At 56.6% G+C, this 14240-nt stretch overlaps 1 protein-coding gene across 1 annotated transcript; it reads left to right on the plus strand.

Annotated features, from left to right (window-relative positions):
• Positions 1-1992: 1992 nt before the first annotated feature.
• PAX4 (paired box 4) lies at positions 1993-12432 on the plus strand (the record flags this gene model as incomplete). The annotated part of the gene is made up of 10 exons (XM_081212182.1): positions 1993-2048; positions 3234-3282; positions 4222-4370; positions 5870-6085; positions 7238-7370; positions 7599-7769; positions 9015-9097; positions 10723-10792; positions 11113-11213; positions 12268-12432. The coding sequence occupies exons 2-10, from the start codon at positions 3270-3272 to the stop codon at positions 12430-12432; spliced, it is 1101 nt and encodes a 366-aa protein (XP_081068308.1). The 5' UTR covers positions 1993-2048; positions 3234-3269.
• Positions 12433-14240: the final 1808 nt, after the last annotated feature.

Here is a 14240-nt window from a genome sequence, read left to right on the forward strand (position 1 = left end):
ACGCAAAGAATCCTAGGAACTGCAGTTTACCCTCACACAGCTCTAATCCCCGGCACCCTTAAAGAACTACAGTTCCCAGGGTTCTTCTGGGGAAGTCACGTGCTTTAAATGCATTCAGCCGGAGCCCCTGAGAGAACCGCAGCCGGCCTGAGATTGCGCCCTGGCCGTTGCAGCCGCGTGGTTCACAAGTTGCTTGGGCAACTTGGGACCCAGTTCGGATTGGAGCCTGGGAAGCGCGTCTTGATCTGCCTTGCAGGAGGGGAGGTCACTACAGTGCGAGGCAGAGGAATCCCTAGATCTGTTGTAGGTGCCACATCACCGCATATAAAATCTGGTCTGCCTAGGAATTAAGTTTTGGACAAAACCCACAAGAGGGAGCGGGGTGGCCTGGAGAGTCAAAAGGGGGCTGGCTTGCGCAAAACATTTGTAGTTTTAAACGTCGCCTGTATGACAAACTCTCTAATTCTGTATTCTAGCTAAGGGATAAGCTGTGCATTTTGCATTGTGAAAGAAAGCAGTGAAATGCGCTTGGGTTTGGTGAGAAAGGAAGGCGCGCGGCCATCCAGGCGAGCTGGAGCCGCGGGTGCCCGCGGGTTTGGCTGGGGTGGTTGGGCAGCCGGTCTCTCTCTCCAGGCCCGTCTCCGGACTCCCATTTCCACGCGTTCCAGTCGAGATTCCGCGGCTGGGGATGGGCCGCATCTCAGCTGCAAAGCACCCGCTCTGCAGACAAGGGACCCCGAGCTTCAATCCCCAAAGGTACCTCAAGTTTAAGCTAGGAGAGACCCGCTGCCAGTCAGTGCACACAGTACGGAGCTACATGGCCCCAATGGTCTGACTCGGTGCAAGACAGCTTCCTGTGTCCCTAACCTCTCGCCCTCGCTCCTCTCCGCCGCCCTTGGTGAAGTTCTGCACCGAAGGCGCCAGGCACAGCGTCGCCTCTTCCGGCGCCACTTCCCGGGATGCCCGTCGGGCCAGGGCTAGATCCTCCGCTCGGCCTCCAGCAGCTCCTTCCATCCAGGCTCTGGGAAGGGGGTCACGCTTACACCTTTTTCCCGAGCCCCCCACACCTGCGCCACTCCAGAAGGCTCTCCCAAGTCGGGGCTGTGGAAGAAGCGCCTGTTCCGGCTATGAGGCGCCTCCTGCCGCCGTGCGCCCCGGAGAGTCCTGGCAGGCCCCCGCCTTGCAGAACCGCGGAGCAGGAGCCGACTCGGCCCAGTTGCTGGCTTGGCTCTCCGAGTTGGAGGGGGGCGGGTAGGGGGGAGCTTTCTAGCCCTTGTCCCCGGGCCCTTTCGATGTCGAGGACGACGCCAGCTTGCAGGGTTCTCGCCGACCACCGTCGGTGCCATTACGCACGCCGCCCTGCTCCTTGGCGCGTCCGCTCCGGCTCCCTTTTGGTGACAGGGGCAAGGGGGGATCCGGGCTACAGCGTGGTCGCCCCCAGGCTCCCCCCGAGCCGAGCCTCCCCCCTGCGGGGTGCAGGGCCCACAGGGAACCCGGCCAGCCCTGTGCCTCCCTCCCTTCCGTCGGGGCTGGCGAAGCGGGAGGGCGCCGTGGTTAATGTGTAATGGGGACCAGATGGTCGCCTCCGAGGCAGCCTGCTCGGTGGAGAGCCCGGGAGGGAGGGAGGGGAGGCGGCGGCATGGAGAGGGGGGGCTAATGAGGGTCAATTGCTGGGTGCCCAGGCCGGGGGAGAACCGCCTGCCCCCACTATTTGCTCATCAAATATTGTCCTGGGCAGCTTGGCAGGGCTCAGCTCCGCCAGGCAAGTCCCGGGCCATCTGGGCCAGCTCGGGAGGCGTCGCTGGGGGCAGGGCGCCCCTTCCCCTCCCCTGGCGAGGCCGAGCTGGCCTCTTTTTGCATCCTGCAGCCGGGGAAAGAGACCGGCTGGCGAAGGAGGTCGGCCTGGCCCCGCTGGCCGAGGAGCAGCCAGAGTGCCAGCCGTCGAGGGGCAAATCCGCAGCGGCGCGTCCCAGCCTGGGGTTCATGGGGAAGTCGCGCCGCCTCAAAGGAAGGAGCAGCTCCCGGCGAGCGTCGGAGCCGCAGCCCAGGTAAAAGCGAAGGGGATGCTGCCGGCTGTGGCTGGAAGCTGGCGGGTGGCCCCGGGCCCCGGGGAGGCAAGCGGGAGAAGGGGCGCCTCCCGCGGGGGGTGGCGCTGCCCCGACTCCTGCGGCCGCTCCCGCCCGGTCCGAAGCAGCTTCTGGCGCCGGAGAGGAGAAGCGAAGGGAGCCGCCGCGGGCGGACCTGGGGCCGCTGTCCGCGCCGCGATGGTGCTGAAACGCCGCGGCCGCCGGCCGCCACTGCCCCAGCCCCGACGGGACGCGGCCAGGAGGCTGCAGCGGGTGGAGGTGGGTGCGGAGCGAAGAATCAGCTGCCTCCCCGCCGGCATCTCGCTTTTGGGGTTCAACAAGAGCTCCCCACCAGCACTCCAGATAGGAAGGCCCTCTCCACTTTCGCTGTCCCAAGGGAAGTGCGTCTCTGAGCAGAAGTTGTAGAATTGGACTTGTGGGATTGGAAGGTACCCCCAAAGGACATCTAGTCCTGCCCTTTGCAATACAGGAATCATAGCTATAGCGTCCCTAACGGGTGGCCATCCCGCCCTTGTTGAAAAACTTCCAAGGCAAGAGAGTCCACCGCCTTCCGAGGGAGTCAGTTCCACTGTGGAATGGCTCTCATCACCAGGAATTTGTTCCTAATGTTTAGTCAGAATCGCCTTCCTTTGTCATGTGAATCCATCAGTTCTGGGTCGTGCCCTCCAGAGCAGCAGAAAACCAGCTTGCTCCACCTTCCGTGGGAGAGCGCTTCCCTCGTCTGAATGTGGCTATTATGCCACCTCTCAGATCACATCGAAGCCTCCCTCTTGGAAGAAAGAGAGCAGTGAGAAATAGGTCCCCAAGGAGATGCTCCCCCCAATGCAGAATGCTTTCTTAGCAACTGCTCCCCCCCCCCCAGTTTCAGGGCATTCCAAAGGCTCCTCCCGGAATAAGATCCATGAAGGAGGCAGCTTCAAAGAAGCAGGGAAGGAGACACACCCACACCCCACCTACCTGGGAAAGTGAGTCTGTGTCCTCAGGAACCCTCCTCTTGGCAAAAGGAACAAAAACCACCAATTGCTTCTCAAGCAAGAACGGAAGTAAAAGAAAGCCATCCCAGCCCAAGCTGGGTGCCACTTTGAGAGACTTCTGGGGGAAATGGAATAAAATGGCAGTAACTAAATAAATGCTTTTCTCTTGTAGAATCCCTGAAGCTATCCTTCCCAGGGTTGTCCTGCAATGCAACACCAAGGTAAAGGGAGCCTCCCTGACCAGCTGGGGATCTCTGTTTAGGCGCCTGGTGTGCCATAGAGAAGTGGGAGCCTTGGCATTTCTGCCCAGTGAGCTGAGCGCCTGACCTGTCAGGTTGTGAATTGAAATATCTAAATCGAGCCTTCTCTCCACTGCCCGCAGAGTGTTTCTGGATCTAGCAAGTCATAATAACACCATCCTCCAAACTGATTCAGAGCTGACCTGCAAAGGGTGGGGGAGTTAAGGATCCTAACCCTAACCCAGCACTGGCTGGCTCCTGCTCCCCACCCCTGACTTAGGTGACAGGACGGAGGGAATCCCCGTCAGATTTGCAGGTGACATAACCTTAACATCTTCAAACAAAGAGGAGGGAGAAAAGTTTTTCTCCCTCCCTCATAGCGCTAAAACTCCTGGGCATCCAATGAAGTTGAATGTTTGAAGGTTCGGGAGAGAGGAAACAAAGTCCTTCTTCATGCAGCACAGAACTAACCCATGGAACTCCCTCCCACTGGAGGCAGTGATGGCCACCAACTTGGATGGCTTTCAAAAAGGATTGGACAAATTCCTGGGGTTGCCACTGGCCAAGATGCCTGTGCTCTGCCTTCCACAGCTGGAGGCTGCAATGCTTCTCAATCCCAGTTGCTGGAAACCAGAGGAGGGGAGAGTTGCTCTTGCATTCGGATCCTGCCTGCTGGTTTCACAGAGGCAATGGGCCAATGCCCTGATCCTGCTGGCTCTCCGCATGTTCTTAAAATTAAATGTGCTAACCTTATTGTCAAATGCTTTCCTACATTCCCGTTCTTCCATATAAAAACACCATGACTAAGACCACATGCAGCTGAGCACCAGACTCCAGGCAGCCCCAGAAGACCCCCCCCTTCCTTGCCTGCTCTCTGGGGGACAGCCAGGGGTGTAAGCCATCTCTCTGGGCTGTTTGCAGGGACCAGTGGTGTGAACCAGCTGGGGGGGCCCTTCGTGAACGGCTGCCCCCTGCCCAACTTCAAGAGGAAGAGAATTGTTGAGCTGGCTTCGTGTGGGCTGCGTGCTTCAGACATCTCCCGACACTTGAAGGTAAAAATTAGATGGAGGGTGGGAAGCCAGTGGGAGTGGGGCCTTTAGCTCTCCCGGCAGAAGGGCAGCAAAGGCCAAGACATAGCCTTCATCCAGATTATTTGATATTTTCTTTGTTACACACCACCCTCAATATCTGAGCAGCGAGAGGCTCCAGGGTTTCCAAGCACTTGCAACCAGCTTCTGTTTCCTTGGAATGAAGTTAGAGGTAGGTAGCCATGTTGGTCTGCTGTAGTCAAAACAAAATAAAAAAATTCCTTCCAGTAGCACCTTAGAGACCAACTAAGTTTGTCATAGGTGTGAGCTTTCGTGTGCATGCACACTTCTTCAGATATACCGAAACAGAAGTCAAGTCTCTAAGGTGCTACTAGAAGGAATTTTTTTATCTTGGAATGAAGGCTTTTATCTTTAGGATATCTGGTTTTATTTACACAGATCTACACCCTGAACGTAGGATGGAAGGGCCCACGGCATGAACACCCCCAGCAGATCTTGCTTCGCCATTATTCAGCTTTCGATCCAGCGCAGAGCAAACACGTCTCTGTGTCTCCAGCCTCCAGCCTGCTCCCAACTCAGCTCTCTCTCGCACTGCTCTGGCTCTTGTTCCTCTACCTCAGCGGTTCTCAACCTGTGGGTCCCCAGATGTTGTTGGACTACAACTCCCATCATCCCTGAGCTGGAGTTGTAGTCCAACAACATCTGGGGACTCACAGGTTGAGAACCGCTGCTCTACCTAGTAACTAGGTGATGCCCATCCCAGCAAGGCAGCCCAGAAAGATGCCACGGTTGATGGTATCGAAAGCTGCCAAGACATCCTGCAGAACCAACAGGGACATGCAGCCATCTGTGCCCCCAACTAGGTGAGGGGGTGGAGGAAAGGCCCGCCCATTGACCTGTAGGGCTCCCTCACTTAATTGTAGCTCTTGCTGAACTCATTGTTTTGGGATGCTGATGAGGCACTTAAGAGGCCAGGAGAGGTCATTGTCTTGCAAATAAACTTGTCAGACCACTTCAGCAACCTCCTTAGCTAGATTCTAACCCATGCTAACTTCTGCCAACCTAGCAGTTCGAAAGCACATCAAAGTGCAAGGAGATAAATACCGGTAGGTACCGCTCTGGCAGGAAGGTAAACGGTGTTTCCGTGCGCTGCTCTGGTTCGCCAGAAGCGGCTCAGTCATGCCAGCCACATGACCCGAAGCTGTATGCCAGGTCCCTTGGCCAATAAAGGAAGATGAGCGCCGCAACCCCAGAGTTGGCCACGACTGGACCTAATGGTCAGGGGTCCCTTTACCTTTACCTTAACCCATGCTAATCAGACCCCAAGGGACTGGGGCATCAAAACCAACAACAAAGGGGACGGTTGATAAGTAGGAGGGGTGGGATTGAGGGGCTGGGGACAATCTGAAGCAGCTGGAGGGGGTGCAGCCAACCCCCATAAGCCCCCCAAATCTCTCTCTCTCTCTCCATGCGACCTTTCATTGCTCCTCACTCCCCACTCTTGTATTTTTACACCACAGGTTTCCAACGGTTGTGTCAGCAAGATCCTCACCCACTACTACCAGACGGGGGCCGTCCAGCCAAAGGGCGTGGGAGGGAGCCGCCCTCGGACATCCACGCCGGAGGTTGTGGCCCGGATTGCCCAGCTGAAGTGGGAACAGCCGTCCCTCTTTGCCTGGGAGATTAGAGGGAAGCTGCAGGAGGAAGGGGCCTGCGCTGCCAACAGGATGCCCAGTGTGAGTTTCCGTGAGCTGGCGGCGGGGCAGTTCTCAGGGGGGTTGGTTACCTGTGGGCACTGAGAAGCTGGGGCTGGGAGCCTGCCATGGATGTGCTGTTTCGTTTATAAATCTCTTACCAAGTGAATTTCAATGCAATCAAGGCATGCATGACTGTCTTTTCTTTATGCAGCAGGAAACATGTGCCAAGGTGAATCATGTGATGCACACCTCCCCCCCCCCACACACAATAATTCCATGTGCCACTGGGTGGGACAATGTTAGAGGGCAGAGCGCTGATGGGGTGGACTAGATGCCCTGGTTGGGTCCCTCCTCTGGATTCCCCACCTCCTAAGAAATGAATCCCATTATCGGTGCAAGCGAAGGCCTGTGAAAGGGCAGCACAACAGTGGCCCCTCCCCAGGGGCAAAGGAGTCAGGGGACCCTAATATTCTCCCCACCTTCCAGGAGCGCAGGCAGCCTTCTGCTCCTTGCCAGGGACAGGCCTTAAGCCATGAAGCAAGAGAGCATCTCTTGAGCTCCGTAGGGCCTCTGAGCCCAGCAGCGCCCAGCACTGAGGGGCAGACCCCTTCTTGCAAGGAGCTGTGGGGCTGAAGGCAGGGGAGCCCCCCAACCCACTCTTCCTGTCCAGAGGCAGCAGGAAAGGGGGGCTATTGCACCAGAGAAGAAAGATGCAGATGGGGACCCCCTCCACAGCCAAGGCCTCCAAGGAAAGAGTCTGGTGCCATCGGCTCTGAGCGGAGCCTTTGCCAACTGGAAATCTTGTCAGACTTCGCAACTCCCCCAACGTTATGACTGCACCGAGTGCAATTTAATTATTTCTAGTTTTATTTCTTGCATTTCTATCCCAGCTTTCCCTCCAGGGAGCTCAAGGTGGCATGGACAGTTCTCTCCCCCCCCCACCTCAATTAATCAATTAACAGCCCTGTGAGGTAGGCTAGGCTGAGAGGCAGGGACCGGTCCCTCAAGGCCACACCTATTGAGCTTCATGACCGAGCGGAGGATTCGATCTCTGGTCTCTCCCAGGTCCTAGTCTGACATTCTAACCACCACACCACCTCTGGCTCTGCAGTGTGATCCTCCTGAATGTGATTGGAGCCTGACTCTTGGGGCCCCTTCCAGCCACCGTCTCTTTCCTCCCTCCCTCTCCAGGTGTCCTCCATCAACCGAATCCTAAGAAGTCTGCCGGTGGGGATGCCCTTCGCAGAGCAGGCTGCCTTCCTCAAGCCTCTGCAGTCAGGTGAGAGATGTTGTGAACAGGCTCCAGGACATGGGTTGGCAACCTAAGGCCCAGGGCCAGATGTGGCCCAATCGCCTTCTCAATCTGGCCCATGGACGGTCTGGGAATCAGCGTGTTTTTACATGAGTAGAATGCGTCCTTTTATTTAAAATGCATCCCTTCCAACTCTACCACTCTACGATTGTAGGATTCTGTGACTTGCTGTGGGTCCTGCTTCCAGGAATCTCGCTGCACAGACACCCACACTTGGTTTGCACTCCCTCTCTTCTGCAGGTCCCACCTTGCCTTGGGAGAGGAGTCCCCAGGGTTCAGAGGGCAGGACAGAGGCCCCGGCTCCCCCCGAGGGGCTGCAGGAGGTGGCGAGGCCCCCCGCAGCAGGCAAGCCAGGCAGGAACAGGAGCCGCACTGTCTTCTCCAAGCAGCAGCTGGAGGTCTTGGAACAAGGTGAGTTCCTGGGGCTGTGCAGGATCAGGGCCCCCACAAGGGCAAGGACTCTGAAGGGTTAAGGTTTCCGCTTGGGACCTGGAGGGGCTTTGCAAGGCAGCCTGCCTCCTCTTGGGTGCTTCCGAGGGAAGGCAGAGAGTCTAGGGCAGGCATGTCCCAAGTCCAGCCCACGGGCCAAATCTGGCCCTCCCGTAGCTTTAATCTAGCCCCACAGGTGCTGCTGCTTGCTCACCCGCTTGCACATCCGCTGAAGTGATGGACATGAGGCAGGAGTTGATAATGCAGGTGAGCTGCAAGCAAGCTGCCGGCCAGCTCTGTGGAGCCTCCTTTTATTGACACAAATATGCAAACCCAGGCAGATACATTTTGGGCTGTGACCTTTACACATCTTCCGGTCCCAAGATCATGGGGTGGTACAAAGTTATTTTGGCGCCTGTTTCCACCGCGTCATTTTCCCCTTGCACAGTGTGTGGCGAAGGAGACAAAAGGTCTCAGAGACAAAGGTCACAGACAGGACACCGCAGACTACTGAGACCGCAAAAGGTTAGACAGAGGGAACGATGTTCAGACAGCTGTGGCTTTGTCTGTGAGGGGGTGTGCCCTGCATCCCAAGGTCACGCATGCAGGCAGGCTGAGGTTGCCTGCGGGTGGGGAGTGTGCTCCCTTCGGACCCCACGATCATCCCTCAATGCGCCCAGCTCTTTGTTGGGCAACTCGCGCATGCGCCCTGCGTGCGGCTCTAGGACTCATCCACCGCTATCTCGCGCATGGTGAGTAATTTTGTGCTGACTAATCCTAAAAAAGGGTCAACAACTTTGGTCGGCCCTCATGCATGTTCACTTCATCAAATCTGGCCCTCTTTGTAAAAAGTTTGGACACCCCTGGTCTAGGGTCATTATCACAGCAGTACAGTGGTACCTCGGGTTACATACGCTTCAGGTTACATACGCTTCGGTTTCAGACTCCGCTAACCCAGAAATAGTACCTCAGGTTAGGAACTTTGCTTCAGGGTGAGAAAAGAAATTGTGCTCCGGTGGTGCGGCGGCAGCAGGAGACCCCATTAGCTAAAGTGGTGCTTCAGGTTAAGAACAGTTTCAGGTTAAGAACGGACCTCCAGAACGAATTAAGCTCTTAACCCGAGGTACCACTGTATCTCCATCTGAGGGGTCCTGTCAATCACAGTGTGGTGATTTGGGATCTGGGCCAAGGGGGGCAGCTGGATGTAATTCCCAAACTCCCTTCCAGCATTCCAGAGAGGGCCGTATCCAGAGACGGCTGCGCGGGAGGAGCTGGCTTCTGCTACTGGGCTCCCAGCCGACACCATCAGAGTAAGTGAAGCTCCTCCTGCTGCCTGCTCCCTCACCCGGGACAAAGCCTTTGCTCCCCCAAACGCCACTGTGCAAAGCACCCTCAGAGCCACAGGATCCTCACCCAAATGCTGAAAACATAAGAGCATGCTGTTATGGGGGGGGGACCCACAACTGCTCCTTTTCCCTTATGGGGTACCTAAGAACCCATATAGAGTCCTTTTGTGGGTTCTCTATCGGTAGGAGAAAATAACAGAGACAAACCAGAGAATATTGAGAAGCAAAGCAGCTAGTAAGCCTGATCTTTACTGCAGTGTTTCCCAAACGTTTTTGGGCAACGGCACACCTGTTTACCGGAAAAAAATCTCGCGGCACACCACCATTAAAGCCCCGCCCCCGTGACGTCAGCGCGCAGCGTCACGCCGGGAGGGACGCACAAAAGTGAAAGTTTTTTCCCTCCCCCTTGCCGGGGTGGGAGGAGGCAGCAGAGCGAGGGACTGAGGGGCGGCGGCAGCTGAGGCGGCGGCGGCTGCGATAGCGGGCGGAGGAGGGGGCGGCGGCGGGGCTTGAGATCATTGTTGTTGTTATGGCTGCTGCTGCTGCTGCTGCTGCTGCTAGGGGATCCGGGGACGTGAGCAGGCCTGGCTCGACCCGGGTTGAAGGAGGACAAGCCGGCAGCGCGCCAAGTGAGTTCGGTTGCGCGCGACGGCCCCCGCTCCCCCCACCCCCGCCGGATCCTCGCCGCCGCCGCCTCTCGCCCGCCTCCCTCCCACGGCACACCAGCCGATGTCTCACGGCACAGTAGTGTGCCGCGGAACACCGGTTGGGAAACACTGCTTTACTGATCTGTTGCAACAGGGTCCTCACTCACCACACGCAGGAGGGAGGAGGAACCCAGAACATTGGTGTGCAAGGCCTTATATAGACTTTTGAAATTGCCTCCCCTGTAGCTCAAGACCACCCCCCAAAACATCATACATACATCACAGAAGGAGGTGGTCTCCAACAGAAACACATCACAGCGGGCAGTCTACCCCAGAAATCCTGTTTGTCAGGATACCTGACAATGGTCACTGATTGCTTTACCTGGGCAGCCTGGCCATTCCTTTTGAGATGCTGAATATTTAGTTCCTGAACCCAGGTCACAGGTCACAAATATGCCCTTAAGACAGGATTTGAGCAAAGGGACAATGGGGAGGCTTCCCCATTTCCTTCCTCACTGCAGAGAATATTTGAGGTCCCTGGAAGAGTCAACGTGGCTTCAGGGTGGCTCTCCTGTACTATTTCAGACACATGGTTTATATTCTTATTTATGTGTTCGCCTTGAAAATTTATGAACATATGATTTTTAATATGTGAGACCTTAGCATTCCTATAACAGTGCAAAGAGGCTGCAGGATCAGGCCAATGTCCTCTCTGGCCCAGCCTCCTGTTCTCTCAGGGCCAAACAGACGCCAATTATGGGAAACCTTGCAAGCAGGATCCGAGCAGAAGAGCAACTCCCCCTGGCTCCTGTGGCAGTGAGTTCCATAGGTGAACCCTGTGCTGCACCTTCTGACATTCAGCCTCATGGGATTCCCGGGAGTTCTGGGGCAGGGTGTGGCCCCAACCCAGACTGCCTGTGACTTTGTCTTCATTCCCACTAGGTTTGGTTCTCAAATCGGAGGGCGAGGCAACAGCGAGAGGCCAAGGCTACGCTGGACACGGGACACCCAGGTTCTGGCCTGACCCCCTCCCCAATTCCAGGTGTTCTTGTCCTGCCCTAAGGGGGGGGGGGCTTCACAGAGAAGTCTGTGTACTGACTTCTCACAAGACACCCCCCCATGAGTCCGTGGCTCCTGGGTCTTCCCTGCACCCTTCTCCTCTTAGGGCCTTTTGGGAGGGACAAGGAGCTGTGGGGCAGGACCCCTAGGGCAGCAGGCAGCTGCTCTCCCAGTTTCCCCTGGCAGCCGTGGGGAGAGCAAGCGGAACAAACCCTCCTTGGGAGCCACAAGGCAGGCGGCAGACAGCTCTCCCCCTCTCTCTCTCCTTCCTAGGACCCCCATGGGAGTGCTGCCCCCCTCCTGTGGCACCAGCCCCCCAAGGCTTTGCTGCAGCCAACTCTGATGCACCAACAGCCACTGCCCTCTGCCACCAGGTAGGTGGGCGCCCAGAAGTCCCAAGATCGGACTCTCCTTCCTTGGAGGTTTTCAAGCGGAGGTTGGGTGGCCTCTGCCAGGGGTTCTGTCAGGGACCCTGCTGAGGAGGGCTGCACTGAGGAGGAATGGTGGGAGCCTCCCCCTGCTCCGGATCCGGATCCTGAAACTTCCCAGGAGCAGGAGGACAGTATAGATTTGGAACAGTGGTTTGAAGAGGGGCATAGTTCAGAAGGCAGAAGCTGGGAAATACCGGATGGGGAACAGCTAGGAGAAGAAGCACTGGGAGGGAGAGGGTTAACAGATTCACTGTCTCTGGAAAGCATTCGTCCGCTCAGTCCAAGGTTGAGAAGAGCTCAGAAAGTCTCAGAACAGAAAGCACAGAAAGCACAAGCTCAGATTACAAGACGTAGGAGTGACGTAGATTAATAGTGACAGAAGCGGGTGTGATCCTTAACTGGGAGCACCGCCATTTCTAGGAGATGAGCTATTTGTTCTCTTGCTTTGGTTCTGACAGTTTCTAACTGGTAAGAAGTCCCTTTCTTTCATCTTCTTATCTACTGCCGATTCCCCGAAGCCTGACAGATTCTTTAGTTGTGATTTCTGCATTGCAGGGGGTTGGACTAGAGGACCTTCAGAGGTACCTTCCAACTCTACAACTTTAAGATAGGGGACAGCAGGATGGGCCAGGGAGTGGTGCAGGGGGTGGTCTAGATGACCCTTGGGGGTACCTTCCATGATTCCTCTTGCCTCCACAGCCTTCCCCTCCCAGCCTTGCCCCTCGCTTCAAGGCCGGCGGCTGCAAAACCTTCCCGCCCCACCTGCATCCACCTGGCCCCCCACCCTGTGCCTGGACGGAGCCCTTCTGTGGTAAGAGAGGTCTCCAGCTGCTTTGGCTCCTACCCATCCCCCCCCATGGGGTAGGAGGAGGGCATCACCAGCCAGGGGGTCAGTTGCCCTTCAAGCGCCCCTTCCTTTGGGGCATCAGAAGCAAGAGGGGCCCGCTCTTCACAAGGCCCCTTAACCCTCGCCTGACCCCTGGCTCTTTCTCTGCAGGGCTGGGGTCTGCAGGGGCTGCTCCTGCCCCACCCTGGAGCCCAGACTTGCCTCCTTTGGTGGGGCTCCCCCCATCCTCAGCTGTCCGGGGCCCTGGAAGCCCCTTCTGCCCTGCCAGCTCTGGGCCGCTGCCAGTGCCTCCTCCCCAAGGACCAGGGAGCCTGATTCTGGGGGGCTGCCCAGGCCCAGAGAGACCACTGGGAATATCTGCTCTAGAAGAGATGCCGTGGGGCGTGCCCACACCTGCTGCTCTTTGGGCCTCCCTGAGGACTCCAGGGTCGGGATTCTCCGTGCTGTGTTGACTTCCTCCAAAAAGACCTTGTGTAGACTGGGCTGAGACATTCTGCTAGCACAGAAGACCTGGAGAAGAATCGGCTGGATCAGGCCCAAGGAGGGTCTACCAAGTCCGGCAGCCTGTTCTTCTCCTAGTGGCCAATGATGGGAAACCGGCAAGCAGGATCCGAGCCCAAGAGGCCTCCTGGCTAGCAAGTCATTGATAGCCCTCTCTTCCATGAATTCGTCTAATCCATCCAGAACCTTCTTGCTGGGCTGCTGCTGGGCCAACAGCAAAATCCTTTGGAAAAACGTGTGCATGTACTGAGGGGGCGTGATTTGGAGAATAGCACTGCAGATGGTGACAGCAGTCACGAAATTAAAAGACGCCTGCTTCTTGGGAGAAAAGCAATGACAAACCTAGACAGCATCTTAAAAAGCAGAGACATCACCTTGCCAAGAAAGGTCCGTATAGTTAAAGCTATGGTTTGACCCCAGTAGTGATGTATGGAAGTGAGAGCTGGACCATAAAGAAGGCTGATCGCTGAAGAACGGATGCTTTTGAATTCTGGTGCTGGAGGAGACTCTTGAGAGTCCCATGGACTGCAAGAAGATCAAACCTCTCCATTCTTAAGGAAATCAGCCCTGAGTGCTCACTGGAAGGACAGATCCTGAAGCTGAGGCTCCAAGACTTTGGCCACCTCATGAGAAGAGAAGACTCCCTGGAAAAGACCCTGATGTTGGGAAAGATGGAGGGCGCAAGGAGAAGGGGACGACAGAGGACCAGATGGTGGGACAGTGTTCTCGAAGCTGCCAGCATGAGTTTGACCAAACTGTGGCAGGCAGTGGAAGACAGGAGGGCCTGGCGTGCTCTGGTCCAGGGGGTCACAAAGAGGCGGACACAACTAAACAACAACAAAGGCGGCAACATGAAGAGAAGGGGGAGGTGATGGCTGGCTGTGGGGAGCCCCCTGCCAAGGGCATGGCTGTAATTCCTGGCCCTCCCACCCCACAAGTGCTGCTGTAGCAGCTATGGGGCAGGTGAGAGACCCTCCTGGGCAGGAAGCATTTGCCCCTCTCTTCCTTGGACCACCTCTCTTTCCTTGCTAGTCTTGCCTGGGGGGGTGGAAGCTGCAGGAGGTTTTGGGGTGGCTGCCTACTGGGCTGTCCCTTGTCTGTAGCCCCAAACTGGGTGCCCTCCTCAGCCCCACCCTCCTTTCTGTGGGTGCTCAGAGGACCTTGGCCTTGCAATCCCTTCTTCCTTCTTTCCCCTCAGCCTCTCTTGCACTCATCCAGTATCTGGAGACTCCCAAGGAGGGCAGGATGTTACATGGGGACCTCTTGGATTTGAGCTATGGGACAGAGGGAGGGTTTTCTAATCCTGTGTGATTTCTGCCATATATTCCTGCCGTGTTCATTGGTCTACCATTTATTACAAGAGGCGCCACCTTTCTCTCTCCAAGAACCTCAGGAGCTCCATGCCCAAGACGTGGCAAGGCATCCCTGGCAAGGCAAGGGGGCAGGGCGAGAAAGACCCCTCCCAGGCCCAAGCAAGGACCCTCAGCTCCCTAGGAGGCTCTTGGGAGTTCCCTGCTGGCCAATAATCGCTCCAAAAGGAGGCAAATTACAGAAGGGGAGGGAAGAAATCAATTTTATAAAACAAAATCTCACATTCCAACCACCCGTCTAGTGCAGCCTCC

Source organism: Podarcis bocagei, assembly GCF_964188305.1.
Source record: "Podarcis bocagei genome assembly, chromosome: 10".
Taxonomy (NCBI): domain Eukaryota; kingdom Metazoa; phylum Chordata; class Lepidosauria; order Squamata; family Lacertidae; genus Podarcis; species Podarcis bocagei.